General features: G+C 37.5%; 1 protein-coding gene across 10 annotated transcripts in view; it reads left to right on the top strand.

Moving 5' to 3' along the window:
- Positions 1–22970, top strand: part of FABP6 (fatty acid binding protein 6) — a 46194-nt gene extending 23224 nt beyond the window's left edge. For 6 of the 10 annotated variants that reach the window (XM_052816265.1, XM_052816267.1, XM_052816266.1 and 3 more), the window contains 4 exons: positions 18586–18690; positions 19552–19727; positions 21652–21741; positions 22847–22970. In XM_052816265.1, the coding sequence (XP_052672225.1) occupies positions 18586–18690; positions 19552–19727; positions 21652–21741; positions 22847–22900 (425 nt within the window). In that variant the 3' untranslated portion in view covers positions 22901–22970. Of the gene's footprint in view, positions 1–4118; positions 4212–4546; positions 4800–16363; positions 16508–18585; positions 18691–19551; positions 19728–21651; positions 21742–22846 lie in introns of those variants that run through there. The other 4 variants (XM_052816271.1, XM_052816270.1, XM_052816275.1 and 1 more) reach the window with 4 other exon arrangements.
- Positions 22971–25908: the final 2938 nt, after the last annotated feature.

Here is a 25908-nt window from a genome sequence, read left to right on the forward strand (position 1 = left end):
AAGTCATGTTTAAATATGCTTTATTTTTTGATAGTAGTGCTTCCCAGCTGTTCATGATCATAGGCAAAATACAGTGCATGTGCTGAGTCCAGAATCAAGAAGAGTTACTATAATATAGATTTGGCTCTATGAGTGTGGTTACAAAATTTGGTGAAAATGCCTTTATATAAAGGCAGGACCTCAATGATAATTTTAATTAGTGTCAGGTACGTACCAAGACAAAATCCTTTTCTTTTAGCTCTTTTCTCCTTATTTGTAGCCTATTGCTTCTACCTCATTACTACACTGTTCTTTGCTAGTGCAGTAAATCTGGAGACCTAATGGTGCACAAGGCCCTCTGAGGACAGCACTGACTTTTAAAATATTCATTTCTATGCGGATCAGGGATATCCCAGTCTGGCTGTAATCAGAGGAAGAAAGAAGGAGACAAATAATCACTGAACATGACTGTTTAGGGAGCAATTTCTGTCAAAAAAAACAATCAGCAGCAAAGGTGGATATGAGCTGGCCTTGCACCCCCAAGCACAAGTAAGAGTGATGTGGCCTTGTTTGGTAGCCATAATAGTATAATTGCTTCTTTCTATTCCTTCATCCTCTAGCCAGCTGCTTCTCCTTCACTATGCTGAAATGCCTGTTGTTTCTCTCTGCTAACTGCTGAGTAATGTAGGGCTAGTGAAAGGTGCCAGACTGACAGCAGTGGGATCTGCACTTCTTTGTTTATACCCAGAGTGCAGGTATATCATGAGCCCTGACAGTGCCCCTTGCTGTATTGGTAAGATACAGCCCTGACCTGCAGGGAGAAATCACAAAGCAGAGGATCCTTCAGGGCAGTTCAGTTCTTGGTTATTTTTTTGTTTGTCAAAATGGTGCCAGCTGTGGTAGTGAATTGCATGTTCTGGAACAGCAGTATAACTCTGCTTCCAGCCGGTGATCCAGACAGAGATCAGTTCATAGCCTGAGTTATTCCAAATGGAATAGACCTTTGTGCTATGAAATCAGTCTGCAGCAAATCTCCAGCCACTGGGAGTTGAACTGACTACCAAATTTATCTCACCCAGGCTTAATGAACAGTCATCAGGTAGTAATGATCCTACCAATCTTGATTTAAATGTAAGTTATAGCAGGGGTTGGATTCCATATCCCTAGAGTAATTTCTTGTGCCATCCAAACCTCATCAAAGTGTCTTGGTGAAAATGATTTAAGCTAACATGTTGTACTGCATGTTGGCAAGCAGCTAAGGGAACCCGTGTATCAGTTACTGTGGCTCAGTGGTAATGTGTTAACTCACAGTAACTTCATTGTGTGCCTCAGTCCTGTGTTTTATTCAGACAGATACATAACTCTAGGCTTTTTTTTTTTTTTTTTTAATATTAGGATAACACTAGCAAGGGTGTGTCCATCAGTGCCACCTTTAGTGGGTAAACTCTAGATTTTTATTTTTTTGTTGAGAGGTATTTAAACACTTGTCATGATAGTGAAGAAAAAACCCAAACAAACTAAAATTATATAAACTCATATCTGATCCTGTGTGAAAAAATAACAGAGAGGCCACAGCAACTCCAGAGCTGGCTCAGCCAAGCAATGTCACATAAAGCTCTCTTTAATTTTTTATTTGGATCATGTCTGTATGTAGGTCACAATGACTTAAAAGAGAAGGCACTGACCAGACAAAAACAAACCTTTCAAAAAAATACCACTGTTTTAGGAGAAGGATTCTTTCTCAAACAGAAGACTGAAAATTAGTAGTGAAAGGATTTCACTGTTCACTGCTATTTCAGTTAGTTGTGATTCCAGTTACCAGCGACTGAGCACAGGGGGACCTGCAGTGGTTGTGTTCTCAGCTTGCCTGTCTCCTGCTTGTAAGCTTATCCAGTGCATAGCAGCAAGATGCTATGAAGCCAGTTCTAGCCATTTCTCTTTCTGACTTTGTGTTCTGTGATGACCTGATATAAATCAATTCTAGCTTGGTCATCCTTCCACAGGAATAAAGAAGAGATGTGAAACGTCTCACTGCAGCTCCCCATACTGGTATATGTTTCTGCTTTCCTTCAGTCCGTAATCACAGTGTCTGGACAAAAACCTCTCCTGCTGCTTCCACCCTTGTGAACATCACTCAGTGGCCAATAGCCACCCTAGTGATTCTGTGCTTCTCTGCAAGAATTGCTCCTTTATGCAGGAACCTACATAGTCCATATGTCTTTTCTGAGCAAACTACTTTCCAGCTTTGAGGAGCCTGAAGCGGGGGGGAAAGGAGATCTTCTATCTAGCCCTCTGGTCCGCCTTTGTGCAAGCACAAGAATAGCAGCATGTAACAATAATCTAATAAGCATTTCTTCTAGGAGAGGAAGCTGGAGGCTGTGATGCAGCTGTGAAGAGTTAGGGCACAGAAGGTCTAAATGCCTCTGGCGAAAGAGCTCTTAGTGACACTTGGGTTACAAATAGTAATGCTGTGTGGCAACAGTGCAGATAAAAAAAAAACCAGCCACAAAAACAAGGTATAAACTGGGCCTAAGAGTACAAATCACTTGTAGAAAAGCTGTATAGAAATGCAGGTTGATGTTTTTGAAAACAAAAGTGGAAACCAATAGATTGCCCTTGGCTTTAAAATCTGTATTATGCACCCAGAATTTGTATCACAGTCCATGCATGTGTGATTAGCAAAATTTAATTTTTTTTTCAATGCCAGTCCCTGGAGATAGCAATAACTTTAAGGCATTGTGCAGCAGTGGAGGTGTATTTTTATAGTGAATCATCTTTTCACAAAGATTAGGACTTTTGAGACAAACATGCTCTCAGAGGATGATGTTCCTCTGCAGAAAAACATTTTTTTATTTTAAATGAGAGTGGTCTTTTTGATACTTTTCTAAGATTTCCAGTATTTTATTTTTTTAATTTCCTACAATGTTTTCAAAAGATTGTGTTGATTTTATCTTACCAAATTACTTTTATAAAGCCATTATTTAATTACTACATTTTCTAGTAAGCTAAGAGTTTTGCTAAGCTAACTATGTCAAAGTTCATTTGCATAGTAGTAAACAAAAAAAAAATCAAGGTGATTGACACTATTTTGAATCCTTAGTAAAGGAATTAACTTTATAAGTGGTTTAAAACATTTGAAAATTTTTTTCCAGGTTTGTGCCAAGTATAGCTTTTGAGAGATGGGGCAAAGAAGCGGAATCTGTTTCAGGCTCGAATTTTCCTACTATGTTGTGGGTTTCATTTGTGGACAAAGGACACTTTTTATTTGGCTCAGCAGCCAAGGTGGAAATGGTTGATTATATTGTCATAGACTCATAATTTATATTGGAAGGGACCTCCAGAGGTCCTCTAGTCTGACCCCCCACTCAAAACATGTCTAGTTAAAGGCATGATGCCTTAAAGTTTAGATGGTCAAGGCCATCTCTACTTGAGTCTTGACCAGTGCCAAGGATGGAGATTCCACATCCTCTCTGGGCTACCTGTTCCAGTATTTCACCAGCCTCATGGTTTAAAAAAAAAAAAAAAAAAAAAAGCGCGCTAGTAGAATTTTTCATATTTCTCATATTCCCAGTTGTGTCTGTTCTTCCTCCTCTTATCACCATGCCTCTGAGAAGTGTCTGACTCCTTTTTCTCTCTTTCTTCCAGTGAAGTAGTTATAGAATGCAATAAGGTCTCCCTGCTTTGTCTTGATTTCTCCAAGCCAGAGACCCAGTTCTTTAAGCCTCTCCTCATACATCGTACCCTTAAGCACTAGCATTTCCACAGGTGGCAAGAGGAAAGCTAGGCATAAAAATGTAAGCAAACCAGAGATTTAATCCTCTAAGTATAGCTTTAGTTGCTGTTAATTATGAAGTGTTTTATTGCCAATTCCAGTATCACTCAGTGGGAGATGTGCTCCCATTTTGTATTAGCTCTATTTTTTCCATATGTTAGCCTCCTTTCCCATCTTCTTTTCTCTGTTTCAGCATTTTTGTTTCTCCCCTATCCCATCTGCCAAAATGAAAATCATGAAGTAGTTAATATCAGTATGTAAAGCATCACAGACTTGCATGAGCCTAACAATCAAAGGAGATGAATAGAGCAGGATAAATGATACTTACTTTTCTTCAAACAACTGTCTCAGTCTGCCTGTTTTACAGGCTTCAGAATACAGCAGGATAGTGGTTTATATCCAGCATACCCTTGAAGACTGTCCCATAATCACAACAGAAACTCAACAATCATAAGAGAAGGTGAGAGCTAATTTTCAGATGTGCTGAGCAGTAGTGGACCCACAGACATTACTCTCTGACCTTGAGAAGACTACTTGCTCAATTCCTCTGGCCTTTGCAACACATTATTTGTAAAGGATAATGACAGCTTCAAGAGAAAAGTGTTCTAGAACTGTAAAGAATTAGTAATTAATAATCACAAAGGGCTGAAGAAATTTATATTTCAATCCTCAGAGACAGACCTTGCAGTTCAAACCAATATCAGAATGTCTCCATCACACTTCTCTGCATTAGCAAGTTGAGAGGGATTTTTATGATAAAGCCTGATCTTGCTGTCATCCTGTCTTTGCGTGCAGGAATCGTTATTGTGGCTTATTCTGCATGAAGAATTCTGCATTCTACCAAGAAGCAAAATGAAAAAACCAAGCACAATGAAAGCAAAAGGCAGCCCACCTTGAACCAAGGCAACATTGTGTTGCAAGGCAGACCTTAGCAACCTGAAGCCAAACAGAGCCCCTTGTGTTAACAGAGGGCAAACTCAAGCAAAGATCATTGTGGCTTGTTTACAGAATCTTATCAGGTGCTGCTAGCAAAAAAAGAGCTTTGAAGGTGGGTGGAAGACTTGCTGTTAAACAAGTGCAGTGTAGCATTTTCAATCAATGTATTTAATAATCTGCCTATATCTCGAATTTTGTAAATACAACAAAAATTCCAGTATCATGCAGGAAGAGCTTAAGTATTTTGGTTTCTTTAAATCTCCTGTCTTTTAGGACACAAGCTGCAACTAGCCTTATTAAGGCACAGATTTTGGCACAGAAGTCCATCTCTAGCACCCTTGAACGAAGCAGAATTAAAGCTTTATCACTAGATGGCAGTATGGCTTATGACACTGATGTCTCTACCTGATTTTCAGTCTGCTCTCAAACACCATGCCTACTCTGGAGAAACATTCACAGAAATTCAGACTGGTTTTAGAACTACCTCAGCATCCTTACCAGGGGAGTCACAAGGATAATCCTGGGCACTAGAATCCTGCATTAATGGTGGCTGCAACTGTTTTTTAAACTTTGTGCAAATTTTGTCAAAGCATTTTCTGCCTGAGGAACCAGAGTATTGGGAAGTTGGCATGCTGTCCAGTCACTGAACTAAACATCCAAATTTTTAAGCATCCTGAGAACAATAAGTGATCTATATATGTTACCAAAACCAAGTAATTCAAAAATGCAAATTTGGGTTAAAAATGAAGTTTAAAAAAATAAACAATTGTCACTGTTTAGTTTTTTTGTTCCCTGCTGCTTCCCTGTCATTTCAGAGGGGAACAGCTGTTGTCTGGTACTATGAAGTAAAGAAACTTCCAAGTGGAAGTTCAGATTTTGAAGTGTTTTCCAGATTTTCCTTCTGATTCTGGAAGGAAGCTTTAAGAGAAATATGGCTTATTCCAGGGTTTAAGGTAAAATCACAGCTGTTAACAACATAGTCTCATATTCCCAGTTTTACATCACTATTGCTTGATTAATAACGGCAAATTTATTGCTGACCAACTCAAGAATAAATAAAACTGTTGAATAGGGACACTACAGGTTAGACATAATAAAAGCAGTTAATAGAGCAAGCAGATGCAAAGATCTGGTTGTTTTGGAGATGGTGAAGAAATAGCATGTGAGATTATGTATCTTCTCTACTACAAAAGTATATATATTTCTCCTGTTAAATGTATCTAAGGAAATATAAACAATTGCAGATTGTTGTAAAATATGCAGTGAGATGTTACTGTGAATCATACACATCAAAGCATAGCTGAAGCCCAAAAAAGTACTTATATGCAAAGAAAACTGGCTTTTGTATTTCAAGAAAAGCAATGCATCCTTCTCTGCTTCACACATTTTCAAACTCTTTCTGTTCTTGCACAAATAACCTGCATCAGTATTTTCAGTGTGGCACATTATAAACACTGCACTAGCGTAAAAAAAATTCATTCAAATGTTGGTTTCCCATGTCTGCCTTTGAGATTCTATAAGACAAAATCCTTGTTTGCTTGGCTTACTGGGGTAGCAAATAGCTTATCACCATCACCAGACAGCTGTCTGTTCTATCTAACTCTTCCCTTCAGGTGAGCTGCAGGAGAAGAGAATAGAGGAAAAGCTTGACAGAGTGAAGGAGATGGGAGGGAACTAGTGAACATGATTTTAAAATATAAGAAAAAGACAACTGCAAACCAGATGTGCCTTCAAAAAAAAAAAGTAGTATCTAAATTTAATGTTCCCTTTAACACAGATTCAGGAACTGCAGCTGAAGGAATCCTTTGGAATAGCAGAATTTAACTGTGCATGGGGTTTATGTGCACCAATAAAGCAGCAGGCTTTACAAGTGCAATAGATAGAGGTTAATACACTTCAGAAAAATTGGTGGAGGTACAGGGCAATGTGTGGGACAAACCATCGTATCTAAAAGATGGAGGGGTGACTGTTGATTTAATAGAGAGCAGTGAATCAGGATTTCTAGCTATAAATCACATCTCATATGACCTGGAGCAAACTACATAATCTGTATTTAAAATACAGTACTATTGCTTTAATGATGGAGGGCTGGGGAGCAGCAGTCTGGAAAGCAGGATGCATAATAAAGTATGCTGTGTTTATTCCATGCATACTGAACTCTGAGTAACCCTTGCAGTAGAAGGAGTTCCCCTGGCAGCCCAAGTGGGGAATTTGGCCTTTCTTTAGCTCTGCAGCTCTGTGTATTTGCTTCAGTAACCATTGATGATCCAGATACAGAGATGTTGACATTACAGAAGTAAAAATGCATGAAAATAAGGAAGTTGTGAAATTGCAGTATCTTAAGAAGAAAAAATAAATTTTTTTTTAAATGTCTTCCATGTTGGAAATAAGAAAATGTTGTGTTGACATTTTCAGTAGAAACAGTCTGTTTCAACAACAAAATATGTATTTTAATTTATTGGAATGACCTAGGAAGTTTTCTTTTGAGACATACAAAACACATATCTATTTCTAAATGGGAATTGTCTTACTGAAGCTGAAAGTTAACCTCTTGCTCAGCCCCCATCGCTAGCCTGCATTTTTCATCATATGTATGATGGAGTAAATTCTGCAATATATTAAAGAAAATGCTCTGAGTATCCCAAACTAGAGGAACAAGGTGAAGGGTATAGGAGTGCTACAAAGGTGTAGTTATTAAAAGGCACTTGTATATAATGCATTAATGGATTTGAAAACAAACATTTCAGATGTTTTAAAAATGTGTTTGTTTTAAAGCAAAGAAAAAAAATATTTGTGGTTTTTCCCCAATATTAACTGTGATTAAAAAAAAAAAATCTAGAGCAACATGGTATGTAAAAATATTATTCCCACAAAAATATAAACTTTTTTATACGTAAGCTATGTATAAGCTTGCATGTTGAACAGAGATAATGTAATTCAGCATCTACACTGCAAGTTAGAAATATTTTCTAAGGAGGCAGCTTTAGTTATACATTCGATAAAACTGGGTTGGCCATGGATATGGAAGCAAATTAGACTAGACATAGTGCTGGGGTTATTTGAGACCCTTACATGTCTCTCTGGATTGCTGTCACTCTCAGCACATTGATTCCTTAAAATAAAGGAAAAACAAGGAAAAGACAGAAACTCTTAATGTCTTTGTTCTTCCTTGAAACAGTACTTAAAACTAATGAGTTTTTCTTTAAACAATATAAGGCAGAAACAGAGACGAGTGGAAAAATCATATGTTCCTGTGCTTCAAAATGTGGTCTTTTTTTTTAAACAACTCCTTACCAACGTGAAGAAGTCTTTTGTATTAGATAAATATGACACGAAGTTCTACAAAATCCTGAACACCTTCAATTCCTGTTAGATTCTCAATTAATACAACAAAATATTTTGCCTTGCAAGACTAAATAGTAGTCTTTTATTAAGTAGATAATGTTGTTAAAAGTCCGTAATTTCCTTCCTTATTATCCATAGGCTACACGCTAGGAGCCTATGCTTAATAAGCCAATAACGTAAGTAAAATTGAGAAAGGCAATTAATTTGTTTATAATTTCCTTTTTTTAAAGAACTTTCCATTTTCAATGTCTCTTATATTATATCTCTGTAGATTTTGAAAACCTCTCTCTTCTGTATATCAGATAACATTTAAAAACTGATTTATAACATGATTTGTTTGGGAGGAAACAGAGCAGCTCTTAGAAGAATTCCAACAGAAAAACAAGTTAAAACACGGTGTTGCGTATTGTTCTTTATTGACTTCAGTAAACTTAGTTAAAGGCAAGCTCTGTGCAGAGTTTCTCCAAGAAAGCCTAAATCAACATCACATACACTAAACCATCAGTTGCTTAGTTTCTTAGGTGGAGCAAAGCATTCTGTGATTATTACAGTGGAGTGAATGCTGCCTGCTAGAATGCAATTGTAGGATGCTGCAGAAGGGGTGTGTGAGAAGTAGGAATAACTGTAAAATATGCAAGTCAGTTCAGTGCATACAAAAATGCAAGCTCTAGGACTGGTTTCAGCAAGCTGTCCAGCTATCATGAGAGGCCTGCTGCCACCAGAGTCCACGTACAACTCCAGTTTATGCTGTAGAAGCAGGATAAGTTCCTGAAACACTGTGTCTTGCCTTCATCCCATGTTCATCCTGCTGCCTTCTAAGCCTAATTTGAATAAATTACCCTACAAATTTTGTAGGTAGCTATAGCTGTAGAGAGGAGGCTTCCAGAGCATGATACCTTCCATATACATTGTGGCTAAGAAAGAATTTGACTTTTTTTTTTTTCTTGGTGGTGGTGCTGGTGTGTGGTGGTGACATCCTGTTGCATTCGTTTACCCTCCCTGCTATCAGTTCCCACTAATTTTAAATGCAGGCACAGTGCACATTCATTTTATATTGGTACGTAGCTTTCCCCCCTTTTGGTGATGACTGAGGATTGCTTAGAAGACCACAGCCATGTGACGGAAGTCTCCAAATTAGACTAGGTTACCATGAAGATAAGCTCCCATTTGGAGCTATGTTGTCCTGATTTGTCAGCAAGTACAATCGTGTAGATGCTATCAAGTAGATAAAAACTTTACAACAGATCACATGAACTATGTAGATAAACGGTAGATGACTATTGATTCCTATCTTTAGGGTTGTCAGTTACTAACTTTATTAGAACTACACTTACTTTCTGTTAGGGACTTCTAGTATAAATATATGGAACAAAGAAATACAGAGGTAGTATGTTTAACTCAGTCTGCTTTTACCAGAACACTCTGCAGATAACGTTGAATTATATCTTTCATTTTAGCAACTTTTTTAAAATTGTCTGTATTAGACTAAAACCATTGAGGTTCAAAATGTTCCATAGTGGCTCTTAACCCAAAGATGGTATTTCAAAGAAATCTTAACAGTCTTGTGTGAGCCAAATTGACAGTAGCCAAAATTAGTTTTACTGTGCATTTTCAGATTACGAGTCAAAACTGGCACAACAAAAATCTTCAAGTCTTCTGTTGTAGTCATTACTAAAACTTTAAAATCAAGACAGCTTCCTATTTCTGCTATCAGTCCCCATTACCATTGAATTGGATGCAATTGGTAACAATTAGTATAAGATAACTAATTAAAGGAAAGAATCCTGAAGAAAGAAAAGAACAATTAGATTCACAAGAAGCTGCTGGTATCAATCTTACTGTAAAACCAAAACATTTTAGTATGTCTGTTAATGATCTTAGTTTAAAAGGTGGGGAGTATACCAATGAAACTTGTTGTTGAGCTGGAAAATGTTATAGGTCCCAGCCACCTCTGTTCCAAAAAGTAATCTGAAATTTGAGTAAGTGAAGAGGAATACTTGGATGATAAGAGGAAGAAAAAGTCTGTTATTTCAGAAGTGTCTAACGGAGTTTGGCATAGCTTAGGCCAATTTATTTACTCTAGCAAAAAAGAGGATGTAACTGTTCTCTAAAGGACTTTGGGGTACACTCAGAGAAAGAAGTTCTACTTAAAAGAATGGGCAATGCTGGCACAAATACAATCAGGCTTAGAATAACCATGCATTAATTTAAACTAGAAATTAAAAGAAGATTTTTACATACCAGGGAGTAAACTGCCTGCTATGGTAACAAAAGCAAGAAATTGTATAGACTGCTATCAATTCTAGAAGAGACTGAAATGATAACAGAGATGTTCCTTCCAGTTCTTTGTTTTGGTGCTTCTTAGTCCAGGAGTGCTGATTCAATTTACTTGGGTGTTGGAGTCTGAAGAGACAACAGGAAATAACGAGTTCAGAGAATTTGTACTGAGCCTTCAGCTTGCAGAAAATTTGTTCAGTGAACCTGAACTAGGCACACATCACTAGCTCAATTAGCATAAGCGTATTTCTGCTTTTCCTCTCCAGAGCCTTGTTTACAATTATCAGTTTGGACTTCTTTATTCTTTTAATGTAGATCATAAAGTATAACTCAGACCATGATTACAGTGAGCATTTTTCAGTGGCATGGGCACCTTGTGCGGATGGATATTCCACCAGCTGCTTGTTCCCTTCTCCATGCCAATACTTGCATTATGCCAGTACAGCTGTTTGTGTGATCATGTGAAGAACTGGATCAGAGCACTGATCCAGCTGAAAAATACCTTTTTATTTTATCTTTGGAATTTTTAATTCAAATCAGGCCCTTGCTCTGGTTGCTACGCTACTGCGTAAATGGTTGTGCCAGCACAAAGTAGGAGGTGGCTCAAGGACAGCTAGGAATCACTTGAACAATTTAAGCAGCACTGTCATATCCTTAGGCTGCTCTAATCGCTCTCTGGTTTGCAGTCACCACTAGGCCAATGGAAGGGCTACATGTTGTTGATGGTGATGGTGCCATTCATCTTCCTCTCCTCTCTCTTGTACCTCCTGTTGTACTGGCAGGGCCTGACCATGCAATTGAGACAGTTCAGAGAACCAAATCAGCTGAAAACTGATGAAACCACCTGAAAACTAAGCACTTCTTTTTTCTTTTTTTTTTTTTTTTTCCTTAGGTTTAGTTTTCTTTGGGTTTAGTTGCCCAAGCCAGATCTCAGCAGTTCCACTGATGTAGCACTTGGAGATGTGGAACACCAGTCAGGGGCAGCAGAACCAAATGCTTCTTACAGAAGCTATGCCAGCTTGTACAGCTTGAAATGAATCACTTCATTATCTTGCTCTTTGGAAACTACCTTTCTGGAGATTCAAACAGACTAAAGGTTTTCCTGATAAGAGTGTTTTGGCAGGAAATAATCAAGTTTTCTTTTAGGGAGTCCCCAAAATACTGGATTTTTGGAAGATCTGTGCCTTACTCCCCTGCAAATGTTGCTATCTCTGAGCTTCTGGTAGGATCCTTTCTTTCCTGTTTTCGTTAGGCAGAACCTACCCATCAGAATGTCATGTCTGGGGCAAGGCCAGTGTACTGTGTCACCTGTAGAAGTCCTGTAGAGCTGGCTGGTACATTTCTGTTAAATATTTGGACTCTGTACAAGCATTAGCTTTTCAATAATTCAGCTGCATCTTGTTGGTAATTACTTTCTACTGCTTATGGGTTTAGAATAGTAACACCTAGTACTATTCTAAATGGGTACTTAATAAGGCAACATTATAATAGGACTCCCATGGAATTACACATTACATTAACACCAAATGAGTTCATTCTGAATTCATTATGAATGATTACTCTGAATACCAAAGGAATTAATAATCATTAGGCATTTACTATGGAAGGTTGCTGAATAATTGCCAGATACAGCTGTTGTAAGAATTTACAAGCTTTCCTGATCAAGTTTCATTCTGAAAGAATCATTAAGTGTAACTTCTTTTCACTGGAGAGTTCCTACTTTTATTTTGCATCTGTACTCCTTGTTCAATTGCATTCCAGTTCTAAAAGCACTTCAAAGATAGTCACTCAGCCTAGTTCATTCACTAATGGAATTACTTTCCTTATCTCCATTTTGTCTTTGAGTGTATCTCAGTTGGCTTTATACAACACATCTGAAAGGTTAATAAACTTTAAAGCATGCTGGGAGACATTCAAGGGCAAGGTGACTCCAACATGACAAAAAGAATGCAAAAGCGTTATATTTATGACTTTGTGGCAAGTAAATTCTGAAGGTAAAGATATCCAAGGCCTTTGATTTGGTTCCTGAAAGTTCCCTCTGTTCCTACCAGCATTTGAAGACTCAGCTGTTTTGCATATCAGAGGTAGCTGACTTAGGAGAAAGAGGGAATTAACTGCTCGCTTTAGATGAACTTTTCCCTTGGGTATAAGCTTCCACTAGAGTTTTACTTCTTTGACACGCTAACTTTTATTCATGCTGTTTACAACACCACACAGTTGCAACTCACTTCATCCTGATAAATTCAAATAGAGTGTTGAGCTTTTCTGCATAACTTCTCATTGTAACTAGTAGTTTGATTCCTGCCCATAGTCCTGAAAATATATATTCAAATATGAGATTTATTATGTGTTGATGTTTGTCATCAAAAATCAGTGACTGAGGTTTCGAAGTTCAGTAAGCACAACTGTGTATGTATGTTTTGGGGTTCTTTTGGTTTCTTTTCCCACTCAGACAAATTCAGTGTAAAAAGCCAGTACACCTTAGACCTCATAAAATAAGGTTATGGCATTTCCTTGCATTCTGTCTGCAAACAGTGCTGCTCCATCTAAGCATGCACACCCTTATTTGTGTTTCTCTGTGACAGCTGAATCCACTCAGTGGGTTTCACAAATGCCAGTCTGCTGCAAATAGCCTTTGCACATAAAGTTAGATTCAATAAATTGTGTTAAAGCGTTAGTTCAACTGTAGATGATTACCACTGAATTCAGGGGAGCCAGCATTTGGCCTCTGATCTATAATGTTTAATTAAATCTGTATGAAGCAGTCCTGTGTCTTGCTGATTGCCAAGATCGCAATACAAATGTATTTGTGTTTAAGCAAAGGCGAATACTCTACGATATGTCAGTGATGCCATAAAGCAATGCTTAGGAAATCATCTTCATTTAGAACTATGTCCCAAAATGAAACATATGAAGATAATTGCTTGTATAAATACTGATATATTTTTATATATTATGTAAAGATAAATGATACATTTAACATGACTCTTATTGAGATGATTATAACCAGCTTGGGGGATTTTTTTTTTTTTTTTTTTTTTACAGTTAGAGAATGAAGGGATCGGCAATTCGTCTTGGAGATTTAGCTGTGGCACGGGGCTAGCTGCAAACACTGGCATGCTCTAACTGAAGTCAGGGGTTTACATGGGTGAGTGAGGTGGGGGCTCGGTGTAGGACATGCTGCCTGGCATACGGGCCCTGACAGTTGGCCACCAGATGGCAGACAGTCTCCTATTGAATAATGATATTTTCTTTTGACCTACATAAAGAACAGCTGTATCTTTCTCTATTGAAAATAATAGATGGTGCCAAGTACACTGAAGATAATGGCCACTTTCTGAAAGCTGTTTTCAGCTTTTACACCTGAAGCTTTTTATTCTTTTGCGTTTCTCTGTTCCGGTTCTCACCTTGTGCCAGGGAAATATCTTTTATTTTTCCACTGACCTCAGTTATAGCTGTTAATTCAGTTGGGTTTGAACTGACTTCTGTTAAGCAAAAGTATAACATAACCAAGGGTGCATGCAGCAGTGTGCAGGCTCTACATAGTAGTAGTTGGAATGGATTAAATACACGTAATGTATTTAAAATACATGTATACATAGACATAGATAATTTTGGTTTAATTGATTCTTTTTTTAACTGGATAATTCTGGAGTTCTCTGCACCATTTAGTTCAATGACCAGCCCACCAAGGATGAAGCACTGCTGTAGAGGTATGCAAAAGCAACATCACATGCTCACAGCTCTGAAGAGGCAGAAAAATCACAAATATTGTAAATGGAAAGTGTAAGGTCATTAAATGGATACTGGTTTTAGCTGAAACCAGCTGAAGAGATAGGGACTTGAATGACTAACCTTAGCAATTGTGCAAGTGACTGTAACTTCAGTAAAGTCAGAGGGCCTCCATTCCTTTATTCATGGAGTAAACATTGTCCTGACTCAGTATTTGGAAGACTTCTTAATGAAATTCTTCATTCTCTAATACACTATCAAATTTAATTACATTTTATAACAAAAAAGGTAGGAATGAAAATAAGGATTTATGTCAGAATAAGTGAGCAGAAACATGGGTGCAAATTCACAATGCACATTAAAAACTCCTCTGCACAGACAGGTACAGATGATGGCACATTTGCTCAAAACTTGTTCTAAACTGATTTGGATCCTGAGCAGCTAGGCAGAGCAAGCAGAATTATTAACACTGTGTAGCTTTACCTTTATTGTTTGGATGGATGTTTGTAACCTGCAGTGGAACTCTCATGTACAGCATAGTGTACAACTCTTTGGAGGTGAATAAACTCATACTTAATGTGTGGCAAGAGTGACCCACCCAGTCAAATAGTTATTCTTTGGTAATTTACTGTACTACATGGTAGCTCTATGCCCACCACATTCCCACTGCAGGCAGGCTCTAAGTATTGTATGGTTGTGTAGATGTCAGCATTTTTATATCACATCACAAGCAAGCTATCAATATAATTTGATCTTTAGAGAGAGAGAGAGAGAGAACATAAAAACTCAAGTACTGTTCATATAATCTGATTATCTTTTTCCTGTTTCACAGAACTGTGGTATTTTTCTTATCCAGTTTGATCTATCTTCCAAGGTCCAAGTGGTGTTACTACACCAGTGGTATTGTCCTCCAATAAGTTTTATGTAAACAGAAGAGTTTATGGCTTGAGTTCGTTTACCTTCTTCACAGGGTTGTGCATGTCTGTCTGGAACACTGAGAGCCTAGTGCAAGACAGAGGCCTTCAGTGCTTGGCTAACCTGAGGACAGTCTCACCAGTCACCCACTCTCCAAAAGCACAGCTGGGGCTGGACACTGGTTATCTTTCAGTATACACAGAGCTACATGGAGACAGCAAGAATCTTAACTAGGGACTTGCTCAGCCAGTTGTGCTAAGCAGCTCTAAAGATTCTCACAGCCCATCAGTGGAGCAAGTGTAAAATTCCCTGGGTGACTGAAAGTAAATGGTTGCTCAGAGCTCTCATTGTTTGCTTCTAACAGCTGGTTTATTATACGAAAGTTTAAATTAATGTGCCGTCCTCTGGACACTGGGTTAATGCCTGGACTTAGGATTTCTTACTGGCTGCATCATCCATTCACTATATCATAAACTCTGATAGGTCACTTTTTCTCAGTGTTTGAGCTTTCTCATGTATGAAATAGGCTTGATGATACTTTCCTCTAAATGGTATTTTCGAATCTGTGTATGACTGAAATTAATAGGGGTTTTGCCTCTATTAATGGCATAGAGTTTACACTGTTGTAGCTTAACTGGTGTCTACTTAGCTTTACCAGAGCAATAAGAACTGAGGCTTCTATGTATGTGCAACCACTTCATTGTTTTCCATGCTAATGCTGTTTTTCTTTATATAGATGGGCCTAAGCATCTGGGTCCAGCTGATAAAGAAAGTTTCCTTTTCAGTTGTCTGCTCCTGCACAATTGGTCATTGAGTTCAGCAATCTTGGGATTAAGCTGAAGGAGCTTTGATTAAAAAACTAAGTGTCAAATACGGTTGCAGGACAGTCAGAATCATTTTACAGACACTTTTAAATCAAAAGTGCAAAGGCAACACTGGTGGTGAAACAAGTTTCTCTGTTCCTTTTCTGAATCTTATGTATTTGTAATTGATACAGAAACCCCCAGTTTCATACTTTTCTCCCACACTCCTGTGTTTTGAATGCTAATCACAGGGGACAGAAAATGTTCACAGAGGGAAGGTATATGCCTCTCTTCTATTTCAAGTATGGAGACATACTTTTAATTGCATGCAGACAGCAGATGGTATGGCTTTTGTGGCATCATGAACTCCAGCACAATATAGTCAGCCACTACACAGCATGGTACAATTTAAAGCAGAGTAAATATGGGGAGAGTGAAGGGTTAGGGGTGGCAAGGCAGTAATTCCTAAGAAAGACATTTGTTCTATTTTTATTTTACAAATTGACCATGATTTTGTTATGCTTCACTCTTGTTCACTTTCTGCATCTGTTCTAGAAAACTGCTTTCCTGCCAGGAACATACACCCAAACAAATAGTTTTAAAAGAACATACACCCAAACAAATAGTTTTAAAAGGATGTTTGTCAACTTCAAAAATCACATCTCCATTTGAAAGTTTTATGTTTTCTTTCATAAGAAGATGTAAAATTTTGAAGTTACTTTCTCTCAGACTTCAGAAGGGGAAACAGGTAAAAAAAACCCAGAAATAACATAAATTCCCAACTAATAAACATGAGGCAAGCTCTTTTCCAGTCCACAGGTATAATCTGTCACAAAACTGATTCGGAATTTTCTAAAGCTCTTTCTGGTCAGAAAATTCTTTTCCATTAGAAGTCCCCTTCTCACTTGATTCAGACTTTTCACCCATCGGTCAGTGTGTTATTCTGGAATCCCTCTCATTTTTCTCCTGTAAGGAAAAGTTTTGAAACTGCAAAAATTTTCCTAAGACAGGAAGTATTTACCTATAAAAACCTCATATGCCCTGTGTATTCTGTAATTGGTTTAAGGGCTGTATAACTTACGGACAGCAGAGGCTTTGCATAAAAGAAAGCAGCTTAGTAAGTAAAATAAAAAATTAATAAAAATTAGGGAGGATTTTTTTCATTGAGTTGCAACTTACCCTGACAAGTAATATGCCATTAAATATATATGTATATATAGCAAATATATTTGAGTTTAATAAAACCTTAAACCCCCCCAACAGATACTAATTTAAGGAGTTATTGTACACACTGGTATCCTGTGACAAAATAGTTGGGTACAGGCTGTCCTATTTCTAGCTTCTTTTGAATTTAATGCTGGTAATCTACATCCAGTCCCAAATCTGTGAGGCTACATCAAGACACAGCCAGTATGTGACCATAGGAGAGAGGACCCATAGGATGCAGGATTCACTAAGAGGCACCATTCTGTCTCAACTCAGTAGAACAGCTTGCAAACTACACTACACTCTCCAACATGCAGGATTTAGAGCACAGGCTGAGGGAGTGTACCACTAACTGTGTGAATTCAGAGACAATGTTATACAGAATACATTAATTTGAAAGTATACCAAGGAGAACAGTGGTAAAGTTTAGTGGACCTTTGTTTTCCATGTTTTTAACCACCCAGCCTATGTTCCTGTTCTTCTGATCAGTTTCTTGACTCTAAATAGACATGTTCTTGCATTAGCATGTGGGATTAAATTAACTGCATTTAAGAAATGGAACCCACTTTGCATATAGCAAAACTTGTTGAATGCTGTTACATATTTCTCCAGACTTTTATGAAACCGAGGAAAAAATAGATTTTCTGTTCTTTCCAAAATTTGTTACTTTAATTAAATAAAATAAAATTCTAATCTATGACACCATTTTCACATAAATCCTAGGAATGTTTTTGTTCGGATTAAAAATTGTTGGTCTGTATCCTCAGCCAGCGGAGCTATGCCAATACACAGCAGCTGGGAATTTCCTACCCTGCTGTCTGTGTGTGGCAGTGGATTCATTAGGCATAGGGCATCTCCTGTATGCGTTCTAAATTACCCAGCAGACTCCCTGACTTTTAACATATGGTTATGTTACATAAATCAGAGCTCTGCTTTTTCAAAATAAGTATATTTTTTGTACTTTGTGGGAATACTTGCTAAGCAATACAAAGCACTATTTGTCTCTTGATATTAAATAAGGTATGGGAACATGGTGCCACGGACTAATCTAATGTACTTTACATCCAAGTAGTGTAAAATATTTCATAATTCTTTTTTCTGTATGGAGATAAGGTAAGACGTGCAGGTGCAGTAATTTACCTAGAACCTTGTCATTGCCCATATCCTACCAGAATTACTTAGGAATCTGTGCAGCTTGTTTCTTATTTTCACATTTTAACTAGTATAGTGTATGCTTCCAAATAAAGCAAGGCTGTGGTCTCTGGACACTGCTTTGAAGCCGTTTTCTCCCTGTTTCATTAGAACATATTTTACCATTATGCCATCCTAAATGCAAAATCAGTGGACTCTTGAAAGTAAAAATATATCATTTTGTTTAAATATGCACTAAAATGAAAACCGAGCTTTTGTCCTTGATTTCTGCTGATCTCCAGATTATTGTCAAGAATGTATAACCTTGAATTATAACCTTGATTTTCATACAGGTCAATGGCATCCATGCTAGTGACTCACATAGATCATAAAAGTATATTTCCAAGGGGTGTGGGCTGAACAGCTTGGCTGGTTTATAAAAAAGAGGGCCTCAAGCCATCTGCACTTGCCCATTCTTCTTTGTTCCAGCTGCTATTCTGCTCCACCAGCCACATCACCAGGGCAACATGGCATTTACAGGCAAATACGAATTCGAAGGCGATGAGAACTATGATGACTTTGTGAAGAAGATTGGTAAGTATGTCTTGGGGTGTAAGTCTTAAAGGTTATAAATTAGTTAAAAAATTCGTTTTAAAAAAAAGGGAGTTTTACTGAAATGTGCCGAGATCAACAGGGGCTAAGACTGGTAGGAGTGCTCTGCACTTCAGCAAGGAGATTCAGTTTTCGTTCTTTTAAGAAGCACTGTCAGCAACAGGAAATAGTCTTGTTCTACAGAAGTAGTATTCCTTTCTGGCAGCAGAATGAAGGGTCAAGATGTTTGCAGTATGATGATTGTGAAGGTCACTTTTTCTGTCCTTAGTATTCATTGGTGGGAGTATAAATTTAGTATGAAAATGCTTGTCAAAATCTTACACAGGACCAGGTTTCTGTGAATGCTTTCAGAAGACTGTGCAAACCTGTTTCAGAGATTACCCGGTAAAAGCTCTTAGAGAGCTTTTCATGCTATGATCATAAGTTCAGTGCTTGTGTTCATTTATTTAAAAAGCAATAGCAAATAGTAAATAGGTATATGCAGCTATATAGCAAAGGCACAAGTTCATACACCTTAAATTCGATGCATCTGCATGTGTAGATTAAGTAGAAGGAAATATTTATATGTATTTTGTATCTATACATTTATTCAGTGTATTGTTTCTCAGGGAAAAGAATGCAAGACCAAAACAGTATTTTAGCAAATGCACTGATGCACCTGTATCTTCCTTTATACCAGTAATTTAAACTCAGAGCTTTGATACTGCTGGAAAAAAAAAAGAAAAAAACAACAAATCGGATGCGCAGACATCAATGTCTGAGAACAAACATACCATTAGCATGCTTCAATTCAAATACAGCTGGTAGGCTATAAGATTCAATAAACTGTATGTTTCTATTAAGGTCTCCCCAGTGACAAGATTGAAATGGGAAGGAATTGCAAAATAGTCACTGAGGTAGTGCAGAATGGAAATGACTTCACCTGGACACAGCATTTCCCAGGAGGCCACACCACGACCAACACATTCACAATTGGCAAGGAAGCAGACATGGAGACAATGGGTGGTAAAAAGTTCAAGGTAAATTAATTTAGCTCTTAAGTTCTACACTGTCTCAATTGTTTTTTTAATTTAGGGTGAAAATCAAATCTGTCTTAGGGACATCTTCCTTAAATTTTTTCAACTGTCATAGCTTAGAAACATATAATGTTTTACCAATTTCTTGATGCCCCTAGCAAAATATCTAAATCTGATTTTAAAGAGAGCTAGAGCTTCAAAACTGTATGTACTAATAAAGAACAAGGGTATAGTGTCAAGCATCTACTGGTGTCACAGCTCAAGCAAACATAATGCTCATTAAAACTCTAAAGAGCTGGTTGGCAGCTGTGTCATTGTCCAGCACCATACAGCAACTGCAGCACACTCTGAGAGGACTGCTGTGGTCCCTAGTTCTGCCCATGCCTGTCAGCAGTGCTCACCTTTTGAAGTCACCTGGGCCTGAGTCTTAAACAAAAGACTGTGTAAAGTGAAGGGGAAAAAATAAGATCTCTGTATCCTCCTTCCTGTTGGAAGTACAGAGCAACTTCCAACTTAAGCAAACTCTAGTGAGATGGAAGATTACACAATATTGATCTGCTCCTCTCATGGACAAAATATGGATACAAAACCTGCTGTAAAATGGTTGCTTTACTTACCTTATTCATTTCTCATCTATTTAAAGGGATAAGACAGTTTGGGACAGCTAACTCTGCATTTGTGAGGTATCCAGAACCCTACAATAGATTACTGGATAAACGCTTTATACATATTGAAAAGACAGGAAAACAATCAATTGCATCAGGGAGCTGTGACAAACTGAGAATAGCAATAGCATTGCATGATTTCCAAAATGCTTTTTTAGTCACACCTTTCTGATTACGAGAGGAAAAAACCCTTGTCTTTGGCTTTGAGAAATCATTGTGAAACCTAATGGATAGAGTAAGACACAATTCTACTTGGTCAATTTATTGCAAACTTAACCATTTTGAAATATTACAAATTCCATTCTCTTCTCTTTGGCCCTGGGCACTTCAGCAGTCCAAAGCCTATTAAGGAGCCAAAGATGGAGGCATGGTAAATGACCCTCAGCAGAGAAACCACTGCCTTTTAGTATAGTGTCACTAAACAATATATAAACTAGTAAGACGGTTTCCTGGTATCTGGTAAAAACTGTCCACTCATCTCTTCATTTTGCAAATTACTTTTTTCTCCTCTAAATGACTGGCTCATCTGTCTTTATTACTAAAAGCATAGGCAAGACTGACTAGTTATACAGACAAGACTGATTTTGTGATGGAACTAAATAACTAGTTTTGGCAGTCAGCTGAGCTGCTGTAGTATTTGTGATCTTCATAGTAGCATCCTGACATACTTCTTCCATACAGAAGCAGCTTTTACAGCAGTTGGCACATATTATAGTATGAAGGTGTGACTGCAGACTGTGCAGTCATGTTCACCTATACTTAAAATGAGCAAGATGAATTCTAGTGTAGTTAGAGGTATGAAACCCAGATCTAGGGTAAAGATTCATGTCACTTGTCTACAGTGACTTTTGTGCTGCTTGCAGGCAGGTTATTTAGTAGTATCTGAGAATGCTACTTCAAAATTAACTGATACAATCATGCCTTTTACTTCACTGTCAAAACAAGAGAACCACGTAAAACCTTAAGGACTAAATGAGAACCATAGTCTGTAGTCAGGTCATTTTTAGAGCTATGAATGAATGTTGTGTAGATATGGAACTTGCATATATTGTTAGATGAACATTTTTCTATTTAAATTGTGAACATTTAAGAACTAAAGTGCAAGGATTTTAGTCTTGTTCATGAAGCTGCATGTGTAATACACAACTACTACTTTTTTTAAAAGTAAAAACTTTAAGCATCAAGTGTACAGATGTTTACAGTGTATCTGATAATATAAATGCCAGTAGCCCCAGGGAACATTAAACCTTTCTCTATTACAGGCAACTGTTAAAATGGAAGATGGGAAAATAGTAGCTGATTTTCCCAACTATCATCATACTGCAGAGATTTGTGGAGGAAAGTTAGTGGAGGTGAGTTCTCAAATATCCAGGTTAGTTTATAAAAACCAACCAACCAACCAACAAAAACCCACAAGAGCAAAATTCTGAGTTTAGAAAAAATCTTTATCTAAAAGTAAAGCAAAATTATTCAGTAACTTTCTCCTTCACTCTAAATAATCTTCTACAATTTTGTGCAGGTTTAATCCAAAAATTGAATGAACAAACTTTTCATCATGTATTTTTATATAAACTTGAAATGTAGATCTTGCATCTTAGGCACAGACACACAGTTTTATAGCTGTAAGACTGGAATGTTGAGACTGAAATATTCCCAAGCTGCTATGCCTTCAACTGTATTCACTGTGCCTATGCCTCAAGAATAGAAAATACTATATATAAAACTTTTCACCTACTACTTAACTTTATAGAAACATGTATTAACTTTGTTTCATTCTTAGAAAACTATTGAGCTGCAACTCCTTACAGAACTCTATTTCCTTAGTCATACCAAAGGAAAAAAACAAAACACAAGAGGTTGGATTTCAAGTAGTATCCTAGTTTATCAACAAAATGGCAACATACCTTTGGAAGATTACTGAAACTACAGTACTTGTAGTAAAACTTGTAAAACAGATAGGATGGTCAAACATCATGATTTCTGATTCTCAAGAGTTGTCCTGAATTGACTTATGTCTGTGTCAGTTATGTATGTCTGAGTGCATCTTCAACAGAGACTAACCAGAAGTAAGTTACTCTGTGAATCAAGAAAGGACACTTACCCTCCCTAAAAGTAATAGTGTCAATCATTTATTGCTTTTGGAGAACAATTATCTCACTTGTCTAAAACCCTGATAACGTGGAGTTGGTGAAGCCACATCTAACACAGGATACATTTAAGTTATCCCTAAACCCCTGTTTAGAAGTTGTGCTTTTTGTGTAAGAATATTTTTGCACTGTGTATTTCAGACTTGACAAGGACATTCAGCTTATTTTCTAGATATGACTTCTACCAAAGGGTAAATGTTGCTTCAGTAAAGGACAGGTTCTGTAAGCCACTCAGGTGGTCTTTTCATTTGTGACACTGAAGCTCTAATTACACTGTTCAACCAAAGTTTTGGTTTTTTCTTTATTCCAGACTTCTACTACTTCTGGTGTAGTCTACAAAAGGACCAGCAAAAGGATCGCTTAAGGCAGTAAAGCCAGTCTCTTCCAGTGCACTGAAAAACAAACAACAATACAAATAAATAAAATAGTGCTGATTGTGTTTGTAATACAAAGAAAGAGGGAAAGACAAAGAATTGTTTTTCAGAGTAATGTTTTCCTCAACATTAATGCTTAACCCCATTCCTAAAGATCTGACAAATACTCAGAAAATCAGAAGATGCAACAAAGCATTTACTGATGCTGTCCAGTCTAAGTATTTCAGGATATGCTACATACTTGGCATATTCAATTGTTGTCTACTATCTACTTAATAAAAGCTCTGTTCAGCTTCTGTCTAGAGAATAAGACAATACTCTGCCCAAAGCATAACATCAAAATGCAAGATGATGGAAGTCTTTTGCCCTGTTGCTGGTTGGAGGGCAGAAATTTAGGAGCTTGAAAACAAGAGAAAGTCAGTTTATCACTCATTAAAAGATATGCTTTCACACTGCTATCACAGTTTTCTCGTTCCCATCAGTATCTCCTCTTGACCCAAATTTCTAAGACGACATGTAAGGTTTTACAGACAGACTCCTGCAGGAAAACATGGCATCTTATTTTCTCAATGCAATCCTGTTATTTACATAGAGTGCATGTGAAAACCTGTTTTCTGGAACACAATAGGAATGAAATACAACACAGTTTTTGGCTTCACTGTTCCAAATAATTTCTGGCCAATACCTGGTCCACAAAGCGTTTTCCTTTTCAGACTCCTTTTTCCAGCTATCTTGCTTTCTGGATCCACCTAGCTCCTTGCCCTCACAAAGTACTTAGTAACTAAACAGGGCATGTGTCTTGTGGCTGCAAAAATTCATTTTCTGATCGGACTATGTACATGACCGATAATCCCAATCATTTCAGGTATCTTGCATTATAAAAGTCTCTTAATTCATTTTGTTTTTCCTCAGTAGAGATTACTAAGCTTTCAGCTGCAACAAGGCTTCATCCAGACTCTATCATTCAACCAAAACAGACTGCACATGTCTTTTTTACGACCAGGTGTTGCTCAATATATTACTTACTCTGTTTCCAAGGCAAAGCATAATGCTGAGCTCTAATTAAACATGAGTCAAATCTGCAACCTGTTCAATCTTGAGACATTCTTTTGGTACTTGCAACAAACAGATCTACTGATTTGATAGAATTTTGCTGAAATTCAGCCTCTTCAGTTATATGAAGTCATACTGAGGAGTAATAAGGGATCTCTCCAGGCTTACTGATCTGAGTTCAAGTCAGCTAGTACCTTCCTCTGCAAATAATAATGTTACATCTTAGAACACCTGAATTTAGAATATACCCATCATATTCAACACTTAACCAACTACACAGAATGACCTGTAGAGTTAGGCACAGGTAGACACTGGGCAAGTGTTGTATGAAACTAAAGCTCATACTAGAATTAAGGGATGGTGGTGTTTTGTCTGAACCATTCACACCCACAAGAACCTGCTCTGAAAGAGATGATGCTGATACCTGACAGTTCCCTGCTTTGAAAACAAAATGGAACCAGCCACCACTAATTCCAGTTCTAGAAGCAACTACATTTAGTCTTGTGCAACTGGCACATTTTGTTTTCACGTTTTGCACATGATCAAGTAACCCCCATTATACAGACAACAATACTTTGAAAGGAAGGGTGGGATATTTAGGCTCTCTAGAAAGCATATAAGGGGTGCTTTCACATGGGAAAAAAAGCATTGCTGCCTTTTCAACTGGAGACCATTCTTGAGGCTTGTCTTGAAATGGCAGTATAGAGCACAAAATACACACCCCTTAAAGAAAAAAAAACGTGTAAAATTATCACTAAGAATCCATCAGTTTGGCCCACATTTGCTAGCATCTAGACTTAGTAAAAAATACCACTAAGCTAAATTTTATTAAACACCACCTGTATACTTTACTGATGAGTTGATTATACTGATTAAAGAGCATTATATCAACTTTAAATTGTTCACTACAGTGTGTAAAACTTGCTAAAACAGAAGGATCAAACAGTGGCTTTGACAACTTTGCAAACAGCAAGTTGTGGCTTTCTCACAAATAGTAAGATGGTAGCAGCTTCCTGTTTAAAGAAAGCAGCAAGCTACAGCTGTAAGATTTTTTAAAAATAAATTCATTTTAACCTTTGATGCCTGATCAACATTAGCAGACTTTTTTCCACCTGTATCCCTGCTGCAGCTCTTGTCAGGACTCACTAATACAGTTTTTCTAATTTTAACATCAGCTTTCTCATTTGTTTGGTTACATCTGCAGCATCCTCCCATGTAAGGAGGTAACTAGTGCCATAACCCATTTTGTATTCCTAGCCATGTTCCTCTGCATTTGCTTTTGCAGCAGCCTTTCTTACTTCAAAGTCTGCCAGAGAAGTACGAGTTAATCAGCATGTAAAAATTCTGATCTATGACTATGCTGCAACTGACAGAATCAAACAGCACAATCACAGGGTGGGAAGTTTTGCATCCATTTGTTTAAAAATTAACTCAGCTTTGCATGCACCTCTGCAGCTCCCTCCAAAAGTAATTGTGGCAAAAAGTCTTCAGAAAAGTGTCCTTAGGTTGGCTGAACTTTATTCTACGTTCGTTCTTCGTTAGGAGGTATGTTTTCACAAAAAAAAAAAAAAATTAGTCACATGAAAAAGTATTTCCTAGAAATTAAATGTGTGGAATTGCCACAAACACTTAAAACATTTTGGAAAGAACTGTCAATCGAAGCAGTATTAGGCCAACTCAAATTATCATAAATCTTTTCCCTGTCAGGGTCTGCTGTGAGACTCAATCTGCCCCAACTCCACCCATGATACAACAGCACAAACAGAACCTAGAAGTCAATGGACAATTCCTTCTTAGAAAATAGAGTTACCAGAAGAAAGATTGAACATACAACTGCATTCTCCTGTTCAGCCTTTCAATCTCCTCAGGTAAGATGGCACCCCCAAGACACACTGGCCACGTGAGCTGGAACAATCTGTTCTTATATTGGTTTATGTCCCTACCT

Source organism: Harpia harpyja, chromosome 20 (genome assembly GCF_026419915.1).
Source record: "Harpia harpyja isolate bHarHar1 chromosome 20, bHarHar1 primary haplotype, whole genome shotgun sequence".
NCBI lineage: Eukaryota > Metazoa > Chordata > Aves > Accipitriformes > Accipitridae > Harpia > Harpia harpyja.